Source organism: Rattus norvegicus, chromosome 12 (assembly GCF_021556685.1).
Source record: "Rattus norvegicus strain SHRSP/BbbUtx chromosome 12, alternate assembly SHRSP_T2T, whole genome shotgun sequence".
NCBI classification, from domain to species: domain Eukaryota; kingdom Metazoa; phylum Chordata; class Mammalia; order Rodentia; family Muridae; genus Rattus; species Rattus norvegicus.
This window is the reverse complement of record NC_141545.1, coordinates 34,544,110-34,569,425: the sequence shown is the minus strand read 5'-3', so window position 1 is coordinate 34,569,425 and position 25,316 is coordinate 34,544,110. Positions and strand designations below refer to the sequence as shown.

Here is a 25,316-nt window from a genome sequence, read left to right as displayed (position 1 = left end):
ATCATCCATCCATCCATCCAATCATTCATCCATCCATCCATCCATCCAATCATTCATCCATCCATCCATCCAATCATTCATCCATCCATCCATCCATCCATACATACATACATACATACATACATATATCTATCTATACATCCATACATCCATGCGTCCTTCTATCCACTCATCCATCCATTCATTGATGGAACATGTGGAGCCTGTCGTGTGGCCCAGGCACTTGTGATGTCCACATCCTGATCACTGACTTTACAAGGTTTCCACAAGAAACAAATGAGACAGCATCTATAAGATAAGCCCAAGTCTGGGAACATAGCTCAGTGATTAAAGCATTTAACCCATGACCCTGAAGATCTGAGTTCAGATCCCCAGAATCCAAATAACGCCGAGTGGACATGAAAACCTGCCTATAACTCCAGTCTCAGAAGGCAGAGGCAGGAGCCTTCTAGTGAGAGTCAGCCATATTGGCCAGTTCTGAGATCAGTTGAGAGATCTCAATGACTAAGGAGGACCAGCAATTGAGTGTGATTACTGACATCAGCCTTGGGCTTCACGAGCACTCACACGTACCAACATGAAAGTGTGCCCATGTAAACATACATACACGGATGTCCACACACCACAAGCCGTCATTGCCTTTCACTGCACGCTACCCCAATGGCTAGTTGAGGAGACGTGGGAAGGTTGGGGAGGAGTCTGGTAGGCTCGGACGTGACGCTGGAGGATCTACCCTAAGCAGTCTTGTTCTGTTTACCTTTAGACCTTCTTAAGAACTGTGGGCGAGGTGCTCCTACTGCCCAGCTGGATTCACGTATCAGAGGTAAGGAAGAGGTTGCCTTGACCTTTAGCATGCATGCATGCACTATGGCTGTCTTTCTGCAGTGGCATCCCATGGCCCTAACTGTACTTAAGAAGAATGAAGCCTTTCTCGGTCCTGATGGCTGAGACACTGAAGCTCATTTCCCTTGGACATGAAAGGCACCCTGGGGTGGGAGTGAGCCTGGGATGCTCGGTCCCGTGCCACTGCCTCTGGCTCTGCGAAAGGGAGCAGCTCTTCCAGAAGACTGACCTTTGCTTGTCACTTCACACAGTTTTTTTTTTATTCTGCATTCTTGAACAGTCAGAGCCCATATTTGGCATTTTAAGATCAGTGGATTGAGTGCGAGACGGCAGGGCTCAAAAGTGTGCTTCATGATTAAAAAGAAAATGAAAGGCTTTTGTCGCCCTGCACTCAAAATTCAAGAAGCAGAGCAGAGTGCTTTTCCTTGATTTCCAACCATCTTATTGATATCACTTCTTTAAAACATGAGAAGAGTCAATGAATAGTTGTGGCGATAAAAATACCTACGATAAGAATCACCCGGGACTTGCAGGCGGAGCGTGGCGGAGAGCAGCCTCGTATAACCCCACAGTCTGGTCCTCAGCCCGCTCACGTACATACATTCTACAGACATCTGCTGGAACCTGCTTTTCTGTAATTTTATCAAGAACTTTTGCCAAGATGGGGTTGAAGAGAGAGCTCACAGGCGTGTAGAACGGAGTTTGGATCCCAGGCGCCCACACGAATGCTGGGTGGACATGCTACCCTCCCCGTAACTCCAACCTGAGAAGGCAGGGACAGGGGATCCCCAGATCAAGATGGCTAGCCATCTAGGTGTGCTCTAGGTTTGACGGAGAGACCCTCCCTCAATGAGTAAGGTAGATTAATGATTTAGGCCAAGTCTCAACATGGGGCCCCACATGTATGCATGCACGTGTGTGAATATATACCCCCACACACAAAAACATGCATGCACGTACATACCACACACCCTCGCAAAAGAGGGGAATGTGGGGAAAAGAATGTTTGCCAAGGTACTCTTTATTCTGAGCACCATATTTGTCAAGTATAGGCCATGCTACAATGACAACAGACCCCACCTCACAATGACTGAGCATAGCGGGCATCTCACCTCTCAAATATTCAGTCTATGCTATGATTCAGAGATCTCATGCTCCGCCCAGATTTTGGGCCACACATGACTCTAAGTGCCCGGGAGGGCCCTGAGGCACCAAGATGCTTGCTCTCCACACTCAAGTGCTCACTCTCCTGGTCCCTCCTCCTTTCAAACATTTAAAGCTTTTCTGCAAGGTTCAGAGGCAGAAGAGACAGCCAATTCTCACCTAATTAATATGATGGCGCGAGAGCTTGCCGTGCCATCTTTATTGAACAGCTTCATGTGAAATTAGACCGTACAACATTGGCAAATGGGACAGAGAGGGGGAGTTGTGAATGTTAAAGTAACAGTCTACATAGAAACACATTTTGTTGTTGTTTTCAAGAAGCGTAGCTCTCCAGGGATAGGTTTCTTCTTCTTCTTCTTCTTCTTCTTCTTCTTCTTCTTCTTCTTCTTCTTCTTCTTCTTCTTCTTCTTCTTCTTCTTCTTCTTCTTCTTCTTCTTCTTCTCCTTCTCCTTCTCCTTCTCCTTCTCCTTCTCCTTCTCCTCCTCCTCCTCCTCCTCCTCCTCCTCCTCCTCCTCCTCCTTCTCCTTCTCCTCCTCCTTCCTCCTTCCTCCTCCTCCTTCTTCCTCCTCCCTCCTCCCTCCTCCTCCTCCTCCTCCTCCTCTTCTTCTTCTTCCTCCTCCTCCTCTTCTTCCTCTTTTTATTCTTCAAAGATTTGTTTATTCTATATGGGTACACTGTAGCTGTCTTCAGACACACCAGAAGAGGGCATCAGATCTCATTACAGATGGTTGTGAGCCATCACACGGTTGCTTTGAACTCAGGACTTCTGGAAGAGCAATCAGTGCTCTTAACCACTGAGCCGTCTCTCCAGCCAAGGGATAGGTTTCTAAGGGGCTTTGTGTACAAGTTGCTGTCTGAAACACAGGGCGGATAGCCAGTGGGAACAGCCAGAAGAGGGACGGCAGCCAGGGGAGGCCTCCGACCAACAGATTTTCTTCATTGATTTAAATGAACTTTCTTTGAATGTAAAATATGCAAATCTGCTGCAAAATATGAATAATTACGAAACAATCCCGGCTTAGGCAAATTTCTGAGCACTGAAGGGAAGTGTGCACATGAACCGCTCTGCTCCTCATAGAACTGGGTGCCAAAGACACAGACGCTCTGATTGGAATCAGACCACGGGCCTAAGAGACAATGTCTAAAATTGGCCCGTGCGTCTGGTTCCGCCTCAGTGGGTCCTCCTGGAGTGCCTGTGAGTGGTTGCCGAGAGCTCAGCAGCGACAGATGCTGTCTAAGAAAGGATAGAAGGGGATGGGAGGGTGAGGCAGAACTGGGCAAGGGGCCTGAGAAAACTCATCTCTCCTTGCCGTGACGTCTGAGGTTCAAGAGAGTCAGAAGGAGCTGGACGTAAACCCTGGCATGAATGATTCTTAACAGTCAGCAGAGGTCTGTGAAACTAAGAGGGCCCTGCCTTCCTGTGGGCAGAACCCAGTGGTGTCCTTTCTCCCTTAAAGACGCTGAATAGGTAAAGAGGACTACTAGACGCAGAATCAAAGAAGCCAGAGGGAAATGGAGGTCTGGTCTGGTACCTCTAAAGAGGTTGCCACTTCATTGAGGGTGGAAAAGGATCGATGGTGTCCTCGTGCCCCAGAGGACTCAGGGTCATTATTTGTAAGACTGAGGCACGGGCAGACCTGAGATTTGCCCCAGGTCCTTCAAGGCTTCATAGCAGAGCTCTGAACAGGTGTCTGAGCTGTCTGGTCACTCAGGAGTTCTAGGACATTGGGTGAGCTTTGACTTGTGCGTCCTGTGCTTTGCGAACTCATCGGGTGAGCGTCACCTCCTAGGCTTCGAAGTGAGGCAGCTGGGTGATTTCTCTCTCTGACAGCTGTCAGAGGGGGAAGTGAAGCTCTGGGTTCTTTATGCATTCATCTCATGTGGGGCTGAAGGTGGTGGTCCTCAGAGTTTCACGTCTGTGTTGCTTGCAGGACAATGCCGTGACGCTGGGCCTGGTTGACACCATCGATACCGTCATGGGCCACATATCATCCAACCTGCAGCCCAGAGAACCCCATATCTCCCTCACAGGCTCTTCCTCCATGGCAGGTAGCCATTATCAGATTGGAAGGCAGTGGGGGTTGTGGGAGAAAGTGTCGGTCGGTCGTGCAGGCTGCTGGCTTTCACACCGCCTGAGGCTCACACAGCAGTTGAGAAAAAGCACCATTTTCTGAGCTCCGGCACCTTGTGCAAAATCCCAGTTTGGAAGGAAGCTGGGTTAGAATTAGGGGCTGGGTTATGGCATCTACACGTGACTGTGTAAGCAGTCACGACAACGTGTGTGTGGGTGCCTTATGGCAGTCATCTGGGCTTAAACCGAATGGGAATCGGAGCTTCTTGAGTCTCTGGGTCCTTAAGTATCCAGTGGGATGCTCTTTGCCTTAGAGATGTGGAGTGGGTGAAGAAGGGGAGGGGAGGAGTCAAGGAGTCCAGAACGTGAGTCTGGATGAATGCCAGAGTGGGATATCGGAGGAAACAGCCTGGCTTTCCCAGGATGAGTCAGGGCCTCCACAGACAGGCGTGCATGCATTCTTTGCTTTGAATCTCCGTCAGGACACTTCGGGCCAGCAACACCACACAGCTTCATCTGCCCCCAGAGTCACTCCCTCCACACACATGGTTTCATTTTCCCTTTTCTGATGGGGTCTCCCAGAGTTTAGATAGCCTCGATCCCCCTCACCCCTGTGGAGTGTGATATCATTGCTACCCTGAGGTTAAATACTTAGATCTAGAGGATTGCGGAGAGGTGGGGTCCTTCCAGCCAGGAGTTCCCTTAGGGCGAGGCTGGAGGATTTGGCTTCTGCAGAAATCCCCATCCTAACTCACGTTTGTGTAGATATGCGCATGTGTGTATGTGCATGTGCATGCGCATGTGTGTATGTGTATGTGTGCACAGGTGTGTGGGCACGCACGTGTGTATATGTGCACATGTGTACACATGTGTGTATATGAACATGTGTGTTCTGAGTCACCCTTTTTAGAGGCGGTTCCTCTCTCCTAGGGGTTGACTGGGTTTCAGAAACGTAGGGTGGTGACACACAGGGTCTTCAGTCTGTCTCCCACAGCTGGTGAACCTGCTGACTTCATTCACCGTGTCTATTTCTCCTTCAGAATTCTCGGTGGCCAAGGTCCTCCCACCAGCGCTGAGTGCCCCCCACTACAGATTCCCAGCCCACGGGCACAGCTACATTGAGATTCCGAGAGAGGCCCTTCACAGCCAAGGTGAGTGGATGTGGTTCCTCAGGCCCTCAGGTGCTGCAGTCTGGGTAGCTGTCCCTCCGTGGGAGGGTGGGCTTTGGGTGCTCCCAGAGAAGACTCGGAGGCAAAGCATGCCTTACCACCTCATTCCACAACACACGGTAGATCATAGACCAAGCTGGGTCTTAGGAAAAATCTACATTGCAGTGAGTCTGGCCCACCATATTGGATCTGTCCTCAAATCTGCTTAGCTCCTGGTTAGTTGAATATGAGTAGATGTGACACCTTTCCTCTTCTTCAAGGTAGCCATGGGTAGGTACATCTGTATAGAGGAGCCAGAAACTATCCCAGAACAGGCTCATATCAAGTCTCATTATGAGTAAGTAACCAATGGTACCTGGTTACACAGGAGCACTCTGGAGCCCAGTCAGCTCTGGCCATATCTGGCTGACAACTTCTATGGGAATCCTTCCCACTTGGGTCCACTCACAGTTGAGGATTATTGTGGTTCTTCACCCTAGAGGGCTCGGACAGAGGCCGAGCCCTGCCACCCAGCCCTGCATGGATTCATTTTTTTTTTTTTTTTTGTCTAGAGGACAGGTGCCTATGACTTCAATCTCTCCTGGCAAAGACTCAGCATTTCCTGTTCTCAGGAGAGAGATCCCGTCTAGTAACCTTGCATAGCATCTTGTAGGTTCCAATGCAGGACAGATTAGAAATAACTCAGTCTTCAAGAATGGCCAGAAGCCGTGTTCTCAACACTTACTGCGAAGCAAGCCAAACTCTGATTAAAACCCCAGTTTAGCCCACGGATGGCTGTGTGGCTCCAGGAAGGTCTCTGACCATATTTGGGCCAGGCCAACAACAATATCTGCTTCGTGGTATTGTTACAGAACTTACAAGGCAAAATATGTATAAATCACTATGCATGGCATGTAACGAGCCCCAAGTTGACAGCAGGAGAGCTCCCGAAGTCAGCCAATGATGGCTGAGTGTTCTCACAATTGCGGAGAGAAAGAAATGCTGAGTATGTGGGTCTTACTGTAACAAGGGGCAAGGGATACATTGTAGCCATCTGGCTGTCGGCTCCAGTCTGCAGGCCTTCATTGGAGCATCAGAATACCCCTCCTGCAGACTGCCTGGGACACACTCACTGCTGGGCAAATGGCAGCCTGTGACGTGTTCCCTGTCCCTGAAGCTCTCTCTGTTATCCTGGGCAGGTCTCTGCACCTGGGTGTGGAGTGGGCGTAAGGGATGGGACAGGAGGTCATTGTCCCAGCTGAGCACTCTGGGGACTAGCCACACTTTCTGTACCATTTGTTGTAAACTCATGGTTTTGTGGCTCTTCCTCCTCCCTGCCCCAACCCGGAGTCACTGCCTTCGGCTTCACTGTGTGCCGGGTTCTGCACATCTCCTGCTTTATGACTGGAGGGTTGATGAGCATCTGGCCTCTGCTTTGTCCTCAGCCTGGACCACGATTGTCGGCCTTCTCTACCACACCATGCACTATTACCTGAACAACATCCCGCCAGCCAGCACAGAGTGAGTGTGGTACAGTGGTGTGGGGGTGGAGTGGGGGTGTGTGTGCTCTCGTTTCCTGGATGGCCGGCCTCCGAGATACTCCACACTGACACACACACACACACACACACACACACACACACACACACACACACACACACACGGCTTCTGGTTAGCAAACTCTGGCTACCAGCACCTGCTGCCTCGCTCTTCAAGCCAGGTTGGGCTTCTAGTCCTTTGGAAAAGATTCAGGAACTCCATCAAGTGAGATAAATCCAGCAGGCTCTGGGGCAGACAGGTCAGCTATGCTCCTGGGCTCCCTGAGCCTCAGTTTTCACATCTATAGAATGGGAAGATAGCAGGCCCGCCTTTATGATTGTCTGGTAAGCTTTCTTCCCTTCTGCCATTTCTCCCCTCCCCCAAATTCCTTCTTCCACAGTTGGTATGAGGAGATCAGGAAGCTCCTGGTAGATAGTTAAACTCGCTCCAGGGGTCAGGGGTCATTCCCAGGTCAAACTCATCAGATCCCAATTGAAACTTCTGCACACCAGGTTATCTCACTAAGCCATTGGCATTTCAACCTCAGAACTCCAAAACGGGGACCGGAGATGTCGGTGGGCGTAGATCAGAGTGAGGTGGGGTGATGTAGTGGGAATGGTTTTAAGCAAATGAGGGACTTGTCCAGTAGTGGAAACTCTGAACATCCTGGCTTCAGGGGCAGCATGGTCCAGCTGTCCAGGTGACATCACCAGGTCCCATCTCTAGGCTTTTCCCAGGGTGGGCTCCCTTTTCTGTCAGGCAGTCCCCTTCCAGTTTTAAGCCAGGGAGACCTTGTCCTTCAGGGCTAGTATCCAGCAGAGACTGTGTCCCAGCACTCTCCCGGATTCTCCTCCTCTCTGGGAAGGTTACTGGACCGTGATCTCATCCCTGAGCTGGGACATGGTTAGGCAATGTGCTGTGCTGGCTATTGAGGCTCTGGGTGACAGGGCTTGCTCCGGAGCCATGGACTCAGCTCTGTGTGCATAGCTGAGTGGAGGAGGAAGAGTAGTTAGCTGTGTGACCTAAGGAAACTGAGGCATCTTCGTGAGGAAAGGGACGGACAGGAGGCAATGTGACGGTGGATACCACCACACAAGTACTAGATGTCACCACACAAATGCTGACCACATGCTTGTGTAATTGGGGAACGTAAGGTTCAGGCAGGGCGAGATGGTGCCTGAGGTAACAGAGCCAGGCAGGTCAATCCGCTGAAATTCCAAGCCTGGAGTCAAAGACCTGTTCTTCTGCATTCCCCGGTACATTAAGGTCCTGCCCTATCTCACCTCGCAAACATGTAACACTTCCAAGAGGATAGAATGGAGGGACAGAAATAAGAAGCCCAGCTGCAGAGGCCACTTCCAGACACAGGATCAAATGCGGGCCTCAGAACACTTGGCTTCAATGTTGCACTCTAGCTGCACGCCCTCCCTCAAGGCCCATTTGTAACCCACTGAAATCCATTGGTTTCCAAGGATTCCCGAGGCTGCGAACTGCAGAGACTGCCTGCTGTCTGTCGCCAGCCACCTGATCTCCCTGGAGGTGTCCCCACCGCCCACTCTGTCCCAGAACCTATCCGGCTCTCCTCTGATCACTGTTCATCTCAGACACAAACTGGTGAGTGAAGGGCGTTTCCCCCGCTGGCTCTGGGTATGGCCTGCATGCCTGAGTCCTGGCGGGGAGAGCCGTGGGCCTAGTGCTGGGTAAGGAGAACATTTTGCTCCCCAGAGTTCATCTCCTTCTGATTTAGTTCTTGAAGCACATGGTGAGCCTCGCCAATGGACATGGGCTAAGATTGAGTGAAGAGGCTTCTACCCCCACCCCCCTACCCCCACGCACTGTGGCTCTCCTAGGCAAGTGCAACCCTTATGGGTATGCCCCTGGGTTATGGGATCATTTTGTTGGGAGTAGAGGGACAGCTGTCCCAGGGTCTCTTAGCAGGCATGACATGGTAAGCAGGATACAGAGCTCAGCTCTGTCGTGCGTTGCTTCGGAGCCTGAGAGTGACACCTCTTCTTTGGCGTCATCGGAGGGATGAGCTGTTTGTCCTGATGCATTCCTAAAGAGGTTCCGTCATCTTTATGTAGTTTTGCCTGTGGGCAAGCTTCTGACGTTCTCGGTAGCCAGCCCCGCTGTGGACCAGGAGGGAGAGAAGCTTAGCCAGGTTCCGGTGGGTGCAGGCAGGATCTTGGTTGGCAGTGAGTGTATAGGCAATGAACACACCCAGGAACAGCTTTGGGGAACTGGTTCCATTTATCGGGGAGTGGAGGGGGTAAAGGCTATTTAAACCATTGCGGGGGGAGGGAGTGGGGGCTATCCGGGTAAGCATACATCATTGATGGGGCATGGTTCTGGTGATGCCTCATTTCTCCTCACATGAGGAGAAATTCCAGGAGCTGCTGGGCATGACCTTATAATAAGATAGGAAGTTTAGGGGTTGGGGATTTAGCTCAGTGGTAGAGCGCTTGCCTAGCAAGCGCAAGGCCCTGGGTTTGGTCCCCAGCTCTGAAAAAAAGAAAAGAAAAAAAAAAGATAGGAAGTTTAAGCTGTCTACTGGCTATACGACCTCCTCTGGTGAGGCAAGAGTGGAAAGGTCAGGGGACAGGGGACAGGGACCAGGACATGCAGGCCCGGCAGGGCAGGGCATGATCCTATTCCTGTCCATCTCAGAATGAGATTTCTGGGGTTTGGACACGTTTCGATCCCACTCTCACTCCAGGCCTGCTCCTCCCAGCCCCATGGCTCCCAGGCCCCACAGGTGAGAAGGGCAGAGATAGGATCTGATGTGCCGTTTGTTCCTAAGACGCTCATGTGGATGTGTGTATGCTCAGAGGCACCGTCTTCCTGTGCATCTCTCAAAGGCTGGTGGCTGAGCACCCACGGCATGGGTCCCCGAGGCCTTGGGAACCTCAGCGTTCCGGCTGAAGCTCATAGAGAGAGAGAGAACTCATGAATCATAGCAGATAGGAGGCATATTGAGAAACACATTCAGGGTTGTTCTCTGGAGGCAGGACGAAGCAGAACAGGAAGTGGGACAAGCTCCACTGAGGGCAGAGGGCAGAGGGCAGAGGGCAGAGGGCAGAGGGCAGAGGGCAGAGGGCAGAGGGCAGAGGGCAGACAAGTTTTATGGCATCCATACTCCAAGGAGAGCACACCTGCTTGTGTGCCCCTTTTGATGTGTACACGTGGGCTGGCATGCACTCAGGCTGTCTGGAACAAAGAAATCCAAGATGTTAGGTACACGTTTGTTTCCGTACTCTTCAAAGGGAGCCAGCCGTTCCTGCTTTTCTCCCTCTGGTTTGCCTTGAAAGTGGCTCCAGGCTGTTCCCAGAAACCCTTTGTCAGCTGCACGGGGCTTCTGGGCCCCATGCCCTAACCTGGCTTCCAGGGCTCCCAGGATTCAGGAGTTTCCTCTGAGAATTTTGGGTTTGCCATGAATAGCACAGCAGCTGGGCCTCTGGAGAGTTCACGTCTACCCCCAAAAAGAGTCCTCAATTCTAACAGAGCTCCATCTTGCTTTCCTCATCTGGTGCCCCCTGGCCATGCCACCATGGGGGTGTGGAGGGAGGAGGGAGGGAAGGAGGGAAGAAAGGGGGGGGGAGAGAGAGAGAGAGAGAGAGAGAGAGAGAGAGAGAGAGAGAGAGAGAACACAGAAGTCTCTCAGGCAGTTGTCTTGGTGGGTGACAGTGACAGATTCCAGTCCTCCACTCCAGTCCGTCCCTCTTGGAGTCATCTGTTTATGTGTGTGTGTGTGTGTGTGTGTGTGTGTGTGTGTGTGTGACTCGCTTCTGAAGATGGAGTTTTATAGATGGCCCAGGACGCACTAACATAGAGTCTTAAAGACCGATTATCCCACTAAGGTCTTATGGTCCTCAGTAAACCAAGAGTTCACCACCCAGATGTGCGCTCTGCCTAGCACACTCTGAATGGAATGTAGGTGCAGGTCTCGGGTGTAGGAGGCTGCCCCACTCACTGGCATGTTCATGGGGAGGCAGCAGGAGGGAGGGGCGCCTGCCCACCTGCATGTGCACTGACTGGTCCTGTTGAAAAAGAGATGATGGCTTGTGTGGGGGGACTCAGACAACCACGGCTTCCAAGGAGCTGGTGAAGCACTGCAGACTGACCTGAATGGGGCTGTCTGTTCTGGGAACATACACACTTCTCTCTCAAAGATAGGAGAAGACTGGACTGTCTGGAGTGCTGAATCTACTTAAGAAGGTAGTGGTAGGGTCAGTGAGACACCTCAGCGATAGGGACATTCGCAACCAGACCCAGACATCCGAATTCAATGCCGGGGATTCATGGTGGAAGGATAGAACTGACTCTTAGCAAGTTATTGTCTAGCCTACACATGTACGTACATATGCACATGCACGCGCACACACACATGGAAGCATGTATGTGCACACACATGCATGCACACATACACACAAACACGTGCACATGCACGACCACAAACATATACACAGATGCACAACCACACATGCACATGAGCACTGGGGCACACATGCACACACATGAGCACACACAGACACATGCGCGCACACACACATAAACAAAAATGTAATTTAAAAGAAGTCAATGGTGGACTCGCTGGCATTGCCCTCCCCGTCTCCTAGCTCCCTGTCTGTCTGGAGGTTTGCAGGCTACAGACAAGGGAGCCAGCCTGAGAGGAAGGGACGGCCTTCTGTCGCAGTGGGATTACGGGTCCCAACTTCTCAGTGCTGTTGGTGGTCATGTGGAAGACTCCACTTCTGTTTCCTGTGAAGTTCTGGGAAGGTGCCAGTTTGCAGACGGGAAGGGCGGGGTGGGGGGAGGAAGGGTAGGCGAAGACACATTCCCAGCTTACTGGTCGGTTGCTAGATTTATTTTTAACAAAGAGCTTGAATGAGGGATTGTGCCTTAAAGAGCGACTGGGGGGAATTTTTATCCTACCAGAAGTAGTAATTAAAGATAGTCATGAGGTTTTTTTCTCTCAACTCTTATGTGTGTGTGTGTGTGTGTTGTGTGTGTGTGTGTGTGTGTGTGTGTGTACGTGTTTGTCTGTTTTTGTTTGGTTGCTTGAAGGTTCATGCTATCCTCCAGAGGATGCATAGGAGGTCTGCTGCTGCGGCTGCAGCTGCATGAAGCAATTCCTGTGGCATCCTCCCGGGGGCTGATGGGAAAGAACAGAAGGAACTGGAGGAGGCTTTAACATTTGTCTCCCCCAGCCATGTCCATAGAGCATGGGGCGGGGGCGGGGGTGGTTACAGCACTGTCTTCCAATGTGTCAAAGCACATACAGGCTAGGGTTGAGGTTCCAGGCTGAGGGGCTCTCTCTTCTTCTCATGGCATAGGCTCCTCAGGGTCTCGAGAGTATAGGTACCCTGCAGGTTTGCCTTTAATTGCTGCGATAAACACCTCGGCCACAAGCAAATTGAAGGGGAAAGGGTTTGTTTGGTGTATGTGTCCTGATCACCGTCCGTCGTGCAGGAACCGAAGCAGAGGCCAAGCAGGATCAGTGCTGCCTAGCTTGATGCTCAAACTTATGTTCCACTAGCTTTCTTCTCTCTACCTGGACCACCTGCCCAGTGGTGGCGACACCCACTTGGTCCTCGCACATGAATCATTAATCAAGAAAATGCCATATACACTTGCCTACAGGCCAATCTGATGGAGACGTTTTCTCAGCTGAGGTTTCCTCCTGCATAGTTTGCTGAGCAGGTACCTGGTGAATTCTGGGGGTAGCTACAGTAGAGGCCCCCCAAGCCCATAGTATGGCAGTCTGCTAAAAGACCCTGGGGCTTAAGGCTGTATCACTCTGAACATTCGGCGTCCTGTCTACCAGCCCTGATGCTCAGGGGACAGAGGATAAATGATCCAAGGAGGTTCTGGGTCAAGTCAGTGTTTGGAGCTGTCCCTCTGCTGACAGAGGTCCCGCCCAGGCTCGGTGTATCTATGGAATGACCAGACCACAAGGATGTCTGATATGCTAGATCTTAGGCCACTGTAACAACATTCTCGACTCCAGCCCCAAGGCTGGTTGTTTTAGTCCATGGTCCACTCTAAGTGTACCAGAAGTTAGACCTTCTCTTGGAGTGCTGTTTCGCTCCTGAGAGTCCATGCCTATGGAACGTGGCACATATCCACCCAGCCTTCTAGGACTCTGGGAATGATAGTGTGTGGGAAACTCCAAAGGCTCGGGGATCATGTGACAGTTCTCCAGTCTTGTGTCCCCATGGAGCTGGAAGATAAGTCTGCATGGCACGCTCGGGCATGGGATCCAGATGCTAGATATTTCCGTAGCAACTGACCTCTGTGCAAAAACAGCTGTGGCCTCTTGACTCAACAAGATGCTGTCAAGATGTGGGGTTGTGGACACTGTTGATAAGCTGTAGGGCATCCCGTCCCATCGGTAGCCTCTGTTCACTGAACTTCTGGAGCGGAGTCCCCAGCTGAGACAACCAAATACGTCTCCAGACATTGCCAAGAATGCCCTGGGAGATTCCCAGTTGAGAACCCCATCTGTCTGGAGTTGTAGTAGTAACAGCTACATTGTTACTATTGTTATCTAATATTCCATTGTGTGCCCATCCTATCCATTATAGTCAGGGGAATCCTTGGGTTATTTTCCACTTGAGATCTTTAAGCAGCATCACTTTTCCGTTTCTTTAAAGGATAACATTTAAAAACCAATGGTTTACAGTTATTCTTTTGCTATGGTCTGCTGTGAATGAGAAATTTACTTTATTTGTGCATATGTGTTTCTGTGTCATGGCATATGTCATGAGACCAGAAGATAACTTCTGGCGGGGCGGGTCAAGTCTCTTGTTCTGTGTGAATCTCGAACTTAGGTCAACAGGTTTTGGGGCAAGCATCTTTACCCACTAAACCATCTTGTTGGCCCCCTGAGAAGTCTGGTACTGTTAACAAAACATTGTCTTCCTTTGCTGTGGCACTCTTGGGAACCTGGTAACCTCTCTCTCTGCAAACTGGGCTGTGCTGTGATAAAAATATCTACAAATGTTTGTTGCAATGAGTCACGTTGTCTCTCTCTGCTTTGCTTTAATTTTCTTTTGGTGGGGAGGTTGCAAGGGCAGAGGGCAGATACGAAGGGACAGGGAGATGAGTGGGATTGGGGTATGTGGTGTGAAACTCACAGAGCATGAATAAAAACTTTTCTTTTTTTTTTTTAAAATCCATCTGCAGTGCATGTTGAACTCTGATGGACTCCCAACTGGCCTCTGTGGAGATCAGTGTGCAAACACTCAGTTAATGTGGCGAGGCCAGCCATGCCGTCTTTCCCAGCTTTTGGTCCAATCTGTCTGACTGTCCAGGCCAGTTGCCATGAACTCCCTGGCCATTTTCACAGCTGTGTCAGAGCTCACACCCTGCCTTTCCCTGTAGCATCTGGCTTTCCCCGGTCAAGCTGTACAGACAATGCTCTGATGAGACGCCACATGCCCACTCAGGTCTCGCTCTATGATAACGTCTTAGAAATTGAATGGTTTGGTTAAATGGCCAAGGATTTTTTTTTTTTTGTCATTTCTAATTTGCTTCCGATGTCTAAGCCAAGTAATGTTCATGTTCAGAGGGAGACAGCAGACTCGTGAGCTTGGGCTCCCGACATGAGCTGTGGGGGCTGGGGTAACTCAGGGCCAACTTCTGCACTCCCATCTGAAGAGCAGGGCAGGAAACACCCTTCCAGGAAGCCACCTCTCTATATAAGTGCCATATGCCTCCCTACAGAGTAGACATGGCCGTGAGATCGCTTCAGGTCAAGCGACGGAACACAGCCAGTGTCTGAATGCCCAACCCACACACAGCCCCCTCCCAGTGTGGGCTGTGCAGGGAACATGCTAGAACATTCCAGACCTACCTGGTGTGTGCTCACTCCCGTTGGGTGAGAGCCTGGGAGTGTAGTTGCTGGTCCTGGGGGCAGACGTGTCTGTGTACGTCATTGATAAATAGCACCAGTGACTGATCCCATTTTCCCAAGCATCCCATACCGCAGCAAGCGTGTGAATCTGTCTTGTCATGTTGGGGATTGTCAATCTTCTCAAGTCTGGCCAGCCATGGGGCTTGTGTTGCTTCCTCCTGGTTTCCATTTATTTATTTTTTTCTCCATGACACCGGTGACCTCTTTATGCTTTTATCGGGCATTCTCATACTCTCTCATGTATAGAAAGCGTCTCTCCCATCTCCCCAGTCAGTCACTGCTTCTGTTTCCCTATCGATTTTCAGTTCTCGGCCCTTCTCGGATGCAAGGCACGGGTACCGCCAACTCCTTCTTCCGCCGCGTCTGGCCCTTTTGCTCTCAGGGTGTCTGTTGATGAGTGGCTGGCTTTAAACTTTCATGCAAGCCCATTTATCAAGCCCCTGACTCGAGCCTCGTGCCTCTTCGGTGTCCTGGTCAAGAAATCTCATCTGACTGGAGGTCAGAGAGAAACTCCGGGGGCCGCTTGAAGCATCCCGCCGAGCTCGCTTGCATTAACTTCTGCAGTTGTCTAATTGTGTCTGTGTGCGATGAGGCAGGGCCATGATTGATTTCCCCCACACGAGTGCCCAATTACAGGGCTCCACCTGTTGGCAAGATAAACCTCGCCTTAGGCCGCTGTGCTTCCCTTCCCATCCATCAAACTGGCTGCGCTCACCTCCCTAACTTCAGTGGCTTTACGCTCAAGCCGCGCTAACCCTCACGCTTCGCCTGGGCTGCTGATGGTGGAGTCTACATTTTAACCACTGATGTTCACGGGCGGATGGTGCCTTCAGAGGGATTCTAAGATCAGCACCGTCACCACCGGGGCTCGTTAGCCCGCTTCCCACTTAGCTCTAAACTCTGATGGGCAAAAACTTGCATCTGCTTGTTTCTGTTTGAGTTCCTTTGATTGCCCGGCAACTCGGAGAGAGCCCTTCCCTGAGTGGCTCCGCCATCTGCATTTTTTCTTTCAGATCATGCACTCTTTCCTCGGTTTTATTTTAGGGGGGGAATTGCTGTGTGCTTCATTAATGATTTCTAAGAGCCCTCCTCATCTTACAGATAGCTTGTTGCCCGCTGCAATGTGCCACCGGTGTGTGTGTGTGTGTGTGTGTGTGTGTGTGTGTGTGTGTGTGTGTGATTTTTTTATTTGACACTTTTTGCCTCGTGCAAGTTAAAGCGTTCTATATTGTCAAGGCTGCCAACTGTTTCCTCTAGAAAGATGTCCCAGCTCCCCACGACCGCTGTGACAAATCCACATAAACCCAGTGGTTTGGAACAACATTGCTTTATTTTCTGAGAATGCTGGAGGCCTGGTGCGCAAAGTCAGTCTCCTTGTGCTAAACTCCAGGTGTCAGAGGCCCAGGAGGGCAGCTCCTTTCTTGCCTCCCCGACTTCTACAGACACTCTTAGCTCTAATGCTTCCTTCAAACGTTTATGGACCAGCCATTCTGTTCTGTCTCTCCGTCTCCCCACTCTCCAGTTCCCACCCTGCTACCTCCCTTTCCCAAGGACGGCATGGTGACTTTGGAACACTTAGTGACCTTTGCTTGAAGGGCATTGGCACAGAGCCTTTGCCACATGGAGGCAGCCCCTCCCTCCTTCTCAGGACTGGGGCGCAGGCTCCATAGGCAGACAGTCATGGTCTTTATCAGAGAAAAGGACTTCGTGGGCTGACACAGTCTTCTTCTTTCCTCATCCATTTGGTGGCTGAGATTTTGTGGGTGTGTGTATGCGTGTGTTTGAACCTTTCTTCTCTGGGTGACAAGATACTCAAAGCGTCAGAGGAGTGTCACGGTGTCACTCCCACACCTGATAGAGAAGCATAGGGTTTCTCTTACTGTGTATCAGGGCACTGAGGGACACTGACCAATGACTGAAGATGTAAAAGCCATTTGGCTTCCTTCTAGGGATCAGCTCTGGGGACTGGACAGCAAGGCAACCTTTAGTCTGCCTCCAAAGGCACGGTCACCCTCTTCTACTTCCAGCCCCGCCTGTGTGGAACCAGGCAGCTGATCAGGCACCTCTGTGAAATGCTACCAAGGGCCTGTGATCGGCCTGATCATCTCCCAGTGTTTGGTTCCAGGATTCTGGCAATAGTGACTCACAGAAAGGGGATCCTTGCCACACAGGTATCCTTTGAAGCTCCCTACAGAGTCAGACACGAGCCGAGCCCTACCCTGGAGGACACACAGATAGCCAGGGCCCTACTGAAGCCCAAACATGGTAGGAGGGGCTCCTCCATTGCCAGTCAGGCTTGGGAACCCGTGGTGCAACTTTGCAGAGAGATCCAAAGCTTCACCCTCCCCAGGCAGTGTGCGCTCTTCCAAGTCCCCTGTGGGTGTGTCGGCCGATGCGTTCTGACACCAACTTTGGAAATTCTGCATGCTGGTGGGGTTTCTAGCTCACTCTGATGCTCTTGTGCAAACCTCCCAGCTTCGATATGTCACCTTTTATGGGGAAGCCAGCCTTTCTCATTTGCGGTGGCTTGTGGTCTCCAAAAAGGGAGCTTACATTGCACCGGGCTATCATGTGACTCTTTAGTTCTCAGAGGCTCTGTAGGTTTGCTCCCCTGCACGTTGGGAGGCAGTGGATGGTGGTGGGACTAGGGTCTTAGGTCACTGGGAGCATTGTCCCTGAAGGGAATAATGGGACCCCGTTCTCCTCCTCTTTCTCTCTTTTATCTCTGGCCATGAGGTGAACCGGTTTGCTTCGCCATGCTTTTTTTTTTTTTTTTTTTTTTGCCATCTATTGCCATCTGGTACCTCAAGTGAAGTGGAGGAACTCAGAAAACTAGGAACTCAAAACAGCCCGGGCTCGTGTTTGCAAGAGGACAGTAGTTGTTACCTGAGCCTCTTCCTTTACTGGAACTGGCGAGGCTTGCCCTCCATATCCCTCCTTCAGGGCACCATTGTCCTCTGTGAGTGTGGTCGCTGACATTTCCGTGAGGCCAGATCTGTACTTTTGTACGTGGCTGTCCTGCCAGGTGTGGCATATGGCACCCAGTAGGAGCTGCTACTGCAGGGGAAACACCCTATTCCTGTAGGGTGTAAGTAACACAGACTGAGCACACAGGCTGGGGGCAGCAGCGGGCACAGAGAAGGCTAATGCATGGTTTGTACTCACAGGGTCTCGGGACCTCCCCTAACTCTGGCTCTAGGGGGGAGGCCATAAATTCACCAATGTTTCTTTCTTTTTTTTTTTTGGTTCTTTTTTTTCGGAGCTGGGGACCGAACCCAGGGCCTTGTGCTTCCTAGGTAAGCGCTCTACCACTGAGCTAAATCCCCAGCCCCACCAATGTTTCTTATTTTAGCAACTCATACCTGCTCAGTGTCCACCTCCGTTAAACCAAGACATCACCAGAGTAGGTCCCCAAGCCTCTGTAGGGTCTGAGGGCTACAAGAGGTTCCAAGGTTCATGTCTGTCTGAGGAGATGCCTGGGGCCTCTTGTGGCTACATTACATGGGCTGCTTTTTTTATCTTGTGTGGCTTGCGTGTGCCCTAGTATGCACTAGGTAGACGTGTGTACACTTGGCTTCTCACTTTTGTACAGTTGAAGGGTATGGTGAGGTGAAGTGTGGGATTTTTCTCCCGTTGTCAGTCAGGACTCACTGACTTCTCAACTCTGATGGGTGTCTGGACAGGCAGCTCTTGGTGCAGAAGGAACGCACATCCCTTCTGCTAGAGTTGACAGGTGACAACAGAGATGAATCATGGGGGACACAGTGGTTTCTGGGACTGTGAACAGGGAGAGTCTTAGCCAGAGCAATTTAATAGCAACTTCCCTGGGCCCGTTTCCACAGCTGCTGGGTGAGTTAGAAAGACAGGCACAGGGTGTGCCTGAGCCTCGGTGTGCATGGCTTGCTCTGTCCCAGGCTGGACAACTGAGGTCCAACTTCCATTCACATCTAAGTCCTATGCCCCCATCTTCCAGTATTATCTTTGTCTCTACCATCATTTGGCTAAGATAGCCACAGCCTCCCAGCTGCCCACTCTTTCAGACTTGCCCCTTCTTTTTTTTTTTTTTAAAGATTAATTTATTCATTTATTATATATAAGTACACTGCAGCTGTCTTCAGATACACCAGAAGAGGGCACCAGACCTGATTATAGATGGTTGTGAGCCACCATGTGGTTGCTGGGAACTGAACTCAGGACCTCTGGAAGAGCAGTGGAGTGCTCTTAAACACTGAGCCATCTCTCCAGCCCCAGACTTGCCCCTTCTTATAACTTAGTATCCAGAGGACTATTCAAAATGTGGCTGTAAAGACGCCTCAGTGGTTAAGAGCACTGGCTGCTCTTACAGAGAGAGAGGACCAGGGTTCAGTTCCCAGCTTTCACTTGGCATTTACCAACCATCCGGTTTCAGGGTGCTCTGTCGCCCTCTTCTGGCCTCTCTAGGTACTGCAAGCATGTTGCGCGCATGCGGGCAAAACCGCTCATGCGTATAAAAAATAGGTAGAAATTAACAAATCTTCAAGTGCTTTAAAACGGTCACCCATCTGCTTAAAACCTTTCCCTGTGTCCTCTACACGCCTAGCCTCCAGCCAACACAGCTTCCTTCTGGCTTTTCCCCACACTAATCAGGACCTTTGCTTCCTCCAAAATGGAATGTTCTCTTCCAGGGCCCTGCATGGTTACCACCGTCCCAGATTCTGTCCCACAGTCCAACCATCCTCAAGAGCCAGCCACACACCCCAACCGCATTCCGTCACGCTCTCCCGCTACCTTTATTTCCTTTGTAGGGGTGGACGCAATCCTATTGTTGTTGTTGTCTTTTGTCTTCTCTGGTAAAAAGGAGATGGGTGGAGGTTGGGTGGGGGAAGGGAGAGAGGAAAAAGAGGAAGCATACACCACCAGTGTTTGTTGACTGAATAAGTGAACGAAAGAAGACTTTGTACACAGTTCCCTGAGCCACCTGGGCACACAACTGGTCAGGATGAGCCAAGTCACACCACCCGAGCTCTGAGGACAGTGGTTGTTACCTGAGCCTCTTCCTTTACTCATGAGGAACTGGCGAGGCTTGCCCTCCATGTCCCTCCTTCAGGGCACCGTTGTCCTCTGTGAGTGTGGTCACTGACATTTCCGTGAGGCCAGATCTGTACTTTTGTACGTGGCTGTCCTGCCAGGGGTGGCATGTGGCACCCAGTAGGAGCTGCTACTGCAGGGGAAACACCCTATTCCTGATTCCTAGTCAGCTGGGGGCATCAGACCCAAGGCTCGCAGTTAACTCATCCTGAGAGACTCACAGCACTGAACTGGAATAGAGCAGCTCTGGTCTCCACAGTTGAGCTCAAGCCGCCCCTGTTTCTCCACACTCCCGCCTAGGCTAAAGCCCCCACCGCTTCCCCACCAAGCAAAATTCTCTTTGCTGTGCCTAGATGATGGCTCAGGGGAAGTCACCCACCCCGCAGAGGAGTCTCACTTACTTCTTCTCAGACTGGACAATGGAGAAACTGCAGGAGGCAGAGGCTGAGACAGGCTATTGTTAAGTCCCAGAGAAGCCATATTATAACGATGGTAATGGGGGTCAAAACAAAAGGAGAAAAATCCGCCCACTTCCCTAGGTCTGGGTCTAGCTTCACAGATGTCTAATGCACACAGAGGGTTACGTGGTGGGAATTACAATGTAGACAGAGATCTGTTTCCTTGGCTAATTATTTCCACTGTCTCCACAAAAGCAAACTGGTCTCTGGGAGATTTATTCACACAAAAATCAGTGCAGAGGGGAAGCCGAGGGCTGTCAAATATCTGGTGTGCTCCTGGTTTATCTCGCTTCTTTGCAAAACGGATCCGGGTTTTATTTGTTGATGGGGAGGGGTAGGTCTGATGCGTTGTGGCTCTCCTGTGGAGGGCAGATGATAACTTTCTGGAGTTGTTTCTTTGTTTCCACGAAGTGGGCCTTCTGGAGTTGTTTCTTTGTTTCCACCAAGTGGACCCCCGGGGGATCGAACTCAAATTGTCAGGCTGAGCGGCAAGCGCCTTTCCCTGCTGAGCCATCTCTCCAGCCCCACATATGGTTGAGTTTTAAAGATGACTTGGTATTAGTGGAGTGTGACTCTGCTTAGCTTCTCTCTCTCTCTCTCTCTCTCTCTCTCTCTCTCTCTCTCTCTCTCTCTCTCTCTCTCTCTCTCTCTCTGCCTGACTCCTCCAGCTGGCACCTGGGTCACCAGAGACACAAATCACCCTGAAGCTGAGTCTTGTAACCAAGGGGATGGATTCTCCACCACTCTGACTGTGCCACACACTGTGGTTTCTGTCCCAGCTTTTAGAACTCATGCAAATGCAAAGTTAAGTCATGGAGTCGCCTACTCTGGCATTTGGCAGCTCAAGGCCACTTCTCCTCCAGAGAGGAACAAGGCCGCTGGCGACGCAGGTCTATCCTACTGTTATGTTCTTTGTCTTCCTGCACGGAGGGCCAAGGCTGAAATTGAATATTTGCTTTCTGGAGCAGATGAGGCAGGTGCAGTGCCCAGGGTCAGTCACCAAGTGGCCCAGTACATGTGAACCCCTTACCATTTGTGCCCCCTAATGAAACAGAGGTGACAGAGGGCCCGCTTTCCTAAATCGAGAATATGGCCAACAGTGACAGTGTGAGCTGGCCTTGAGGGTGGGATTAGAAGAAAAGAAACCTGAGTTCCACCTCACAGCTCAGGGCATACCCGCCCCATCTTTCGAAGGCTGACTGTGCACACTGATGGGTGAGCATCTCAGCGCGCGCGCGCGCGCGCGCGCACACACACACACACACACACACACACACACACACACACACACACGAACTCATCTACATGGGAATGGGGCTTAGGCTAACCTGGGGGCGAGCACTGCCTCACGGGAGAGGAATCCTGGGCGTCTGTGTTTGTTTGCTTCTCCGAGACTGGAAAGAGCGCTGTGCAGGAATGCAAGACACTGGGAAATGGCAGAAACAGCCAGGGTGGATTCCCTGTGGTCTGTGGGCACAGAGCATCTTGAGGAATCCATGCTGTCTGGGGCATTTTCTGGATGTTCCTCTCTCTCAGTGATGGTGAGGAAGAGCCGCCCTGACTTCCTCTCTTCCTTTCTGTTTCAAAACAGTGAATTGTGAGCGGATGCCCACTTTATTACTTTATTCAGTTGGTTTGGTTTGATATTTGGTCTCACTTAAGGGCCCAGGCTGGCCTGGAATCTCATACTTGCTAGGTAGCCCAGGCTAATCTTAAACTCATAGCAATCCTCCTGCCTCTGCTTTCTGAGTCCTGGGATCACAGTTGTGCATGGCTCAGGATTTACATATTCCATTGGTGTGTGTGTGTGTGTGTGTGTGTGTGTGTGTGTGTGTGTGTGTGTGTGATGGGGTTATAGATGGGAAAGGCACCGAGTTTCACGGGTGTCCTACAGCTGCCTCAGAAGGAATTTGCTGTATTCAGTGAGAGGATTCCTACCTCCTTGTAGTCATTTTTCTCATCGCTGTGAGCAGACGCCTGGCAGAAAGCAACTTAGAGGAAGCAGATTTTATTTTGCCCCACAGTTCAGGGTGTACAGTCCACCGGGGTGGTGGGAGCGGCTTGGGTCTGTGGCAGCGGGGATCTGAGGCTGCTTGTTGGCCTCTCTAAGGACCAGGACAGAGAGAACAGACAGCATGCAGGGCTGCTCTACCAACCCCCAAGGCTATTCAAACACTGCAGTTTTCCTGACCTGTTCTGGAAGGCATACCCACCCCATGATGTCTTCCTGCCTAGCTCTCTTCCATGGGTCTTCTCAGGTAACTGGGTGAGCCATGGGGTGGTATCCATACAACTGGGGTGATTAACCAGGTGTGCATGCTTGGGAAAAAGCCTTTTGCCCTGCTATTCTTCAAGTCAGAATTTAAGGGGCCAGGCCCTCAATCCATTCCACTGGTGACAGCTGAAGCTATGTTGATTCATACACATTTTTACCCAGGGAATAGTCAGTCAGGGGGCAAAACCTCTATTCCCCTAAGTGTCTGACCAGACCATGGCCTCCCCTTCCGTACTGCCCAGATCCCATCTATATAGGAGCCCTCTTATCCAGGGCTCCTCTCTCAGTTGGAGCCTCAGCTGTCCTGAAGGGGCAAAGGGAGGATGAGGGACAGGGAAAGACACTCTAGGTGACATGACAAGGTGGTATGTGCCCTTGGTGTCCCAACATTGAGAGCCCCTGCAAAGTTAACTCTGCATATTTAACAAGACGTTGCCGTGTAGACCCATGGTCCCCTCCTGCAGCCCCACCAGGAGCACAGGGAGGGCTGTGAGAGCCACTTGGGATGAGAGATAAAGTTTTCTGGGACTGTGTCTTGGCCAAGAAATTTTGAACTGTGTCGCGCCCACCTCAACCGGCAAGGAAGACGCAACACCGTTGGATCCTTCTCAATCAGCCTTTATTGTAGGAACACCTTATTGATGATACGGGGACCCCGAGGAACAAAGGCACTCGCCTTAAATATAAGACAGGCTGTGGCTGTAAATTTGTCCACTGGGGATTGGTGGAGCATGAAATACCTATTTAGCATGAATATCACCCTGGCCTTGTAGGTGCTGGGGGTCTGTCAACACATGTGCTGTAGGTGTTTACCACAAACGACCACCGGATGTCGGCGCCATCTTTAGCCGCTCCCTACAGAACTGAAAGGGGAAGGTGGAGATCTGCCTACCAGAAGCATGCAGGCACAGCACTGCTTCTGACCGTGCACCCACTGCCCAGCCACATGCAGCAATCTTCTGTGTATAGTGTGAGCATTCTTCTGCCCTGCACACTGCAGAGATGATGGTCTGCTGGCCTCTATCACCCCGAGGGAGGGAAAGAATCTTGCCCCGAGGTCTGAGCTTTGACACTGGGTGACTAAGGTCAGCTCCGGGCGGAGCTTTGGCCACACCAGTTCCATCCCACAGGAGGACATTAGCTGCTACATGGACCCAGGGGTGCACTCAGGACAAAGTGAGCAGAAAGGGCTGCTGGGACAGGCAGGGGGATGAGCTGGTAACTTAATTCAACTGTGAAGTGCGTGAATGGCCTCGAGGGTTATAGATTAGCCCTGCGTGCTGTCTGCTCTCCTCCAGATAGGATTGGCTTGTTTGCTTAGCTACAGAATGGAAACTTACACGGGGTTGACCCCTGGGATAATTTTCTTTTTTTAAGAATTTAGAGCAGGACGGGACTGACGAGTAGGCTCCCATGGGCCTCCCTGCAGCTTTGCTGAATAAGGTTCCTGGGCCTCCCACATGATGGGCCACGCAGACCGATACATCCAGCTGGGGTGAGATCACATGTCAGCAAAGGCGCTTAGTTTAGGTCATGGGAGGACAGACGTCGACCTGTTACCTATAAAGCCTGCTTATTTGGTGGGGGTTCCTGAGGAAGGATGTGGCTCAGTGAAGAGCAGTATCTCTGAAGGGGTGGTGGCTGGCAGACCAGGGTCCTCCTTCCCCTCCCCCAGAGTTCATTTCTGCCCAGCCCATTCTGCTGGTGGCAGTGCTGGCTGTTCTCTCTGTGGGTCCTAGACACTGAGGCTGCAGATTGGAGAAGGGCTGCCCACCTCTCTGCTATGAACGCATGGCCTCTGGGGAGAGTTAGATGGGCCGGTGGTAAGCAGGCCTGGCTGTCCTTGAGGCTCCTCGGATGGACAGGGTGGGGTCCCGCTGGACTCCATGTCAGCCAACACTCAGATCTGCAGTTTGTCCCACATGATCATAGGTTATGGAGCCAGCTTCTTTTTATAGTTCTGCTAAAAGACTGCGGAGAAACAGCCCCTTGTTTGAGGGTGGGGCTGGCCCTCTCTGTGTCTTCCACGGCAGCAGTCCCAGGTGTCATCGTTACTACAGGTCTGACTTTTCCTCCTGCTCAGGGCGAATGATGGAGAAGAAGGGAGAAAGACGGGAAGAAGACAGACCAGCTCTAAGGGGCTAGTGAGGGCTGAGGAGGGAACCCGGGAGCTTGCTAAGAGGAAGTGCCTAGTTAGTTCCATTGTCAGTGGTCAAATCCCTTGGTCTCTGGCCTCAGTTTCCCTCATTGGGTGGGGCCTTTGGTGCTATTTGAGCAGAGGGCTGTGGGATTGCTCAGCGAGTACCGGTAGCAGGACTCAGACTGTGTGGCTGGCTTCCCAGAGGGAGGAGGTCATGGCAGTCCTGATGCCAGATGTGACCTTGTGCCTTCTCTGAGCTGCCCTCTTGTCTCGTCCCCCCCTACCTTGTCTCTCTTCCTTCAGGAGGTGTGCAGTGCCCATGTTTGCCTCATGTTGATAAACTTGTCTCCCGGAATGCCTGCCTCCCTCTCGTTTTAGCGCGGTCAGCCCATCGTTCCCAGAACAGAGTGCTTGTAGTATAATGTTCTGGTCTGTACCAAGTCTACGCCAAATGACCATTGGATCGGGAGCGGTCCTCCTGTGGGGGCAGTTAACAAGGTTGTGAGAGTCTCTGGCTATCCATCACCGGCATGACGACTGGGGCGTTAAGGTGGCTGCAGGGATGGAGTGGGAAAGCTGATCCAAGGACCAACATCATGGGGATTTCCTTGCTAGGATGGGAGCAGGTCAAATAGTCAAGCCACCTGGCTCAGTTGGCCATCCTATGGTAGCATTAGTCAGGGGGTCCCAGGGGCA

General features: G+C 51.3%; 1 protein-coding gene across 3 annotated transcripts in view; it reads left to right on the top strand.

The window, feature by feature from the left end:
- Adgrd1 (adhesion G protein-coupled receptor D1) overlaps window positions 1-25,316 on the top strand; it is a 114,344-nt gene that overhangs the window by 37,543 nt on the left and 51,485 nt on the right. For all 3 annotated transcript variants that reach the window (NM_001432115.1, NM_001432114.1, NM_001432116.1), the window contains 5 exon segments: window positions 764-823; window positions 3,939-4,056; window positions 5,119-5,229; window positions 6,672-6,747; window positions 8,238-8,379. In NM_001432115.1, coding sequence (NP_001419044.1) covers window positions 764-823; window positions 3,939-4,056; window positions 5,119-5,229; window positions 6,672-6,747; window positions 8,238-8,379 — 507 coding nt within the window.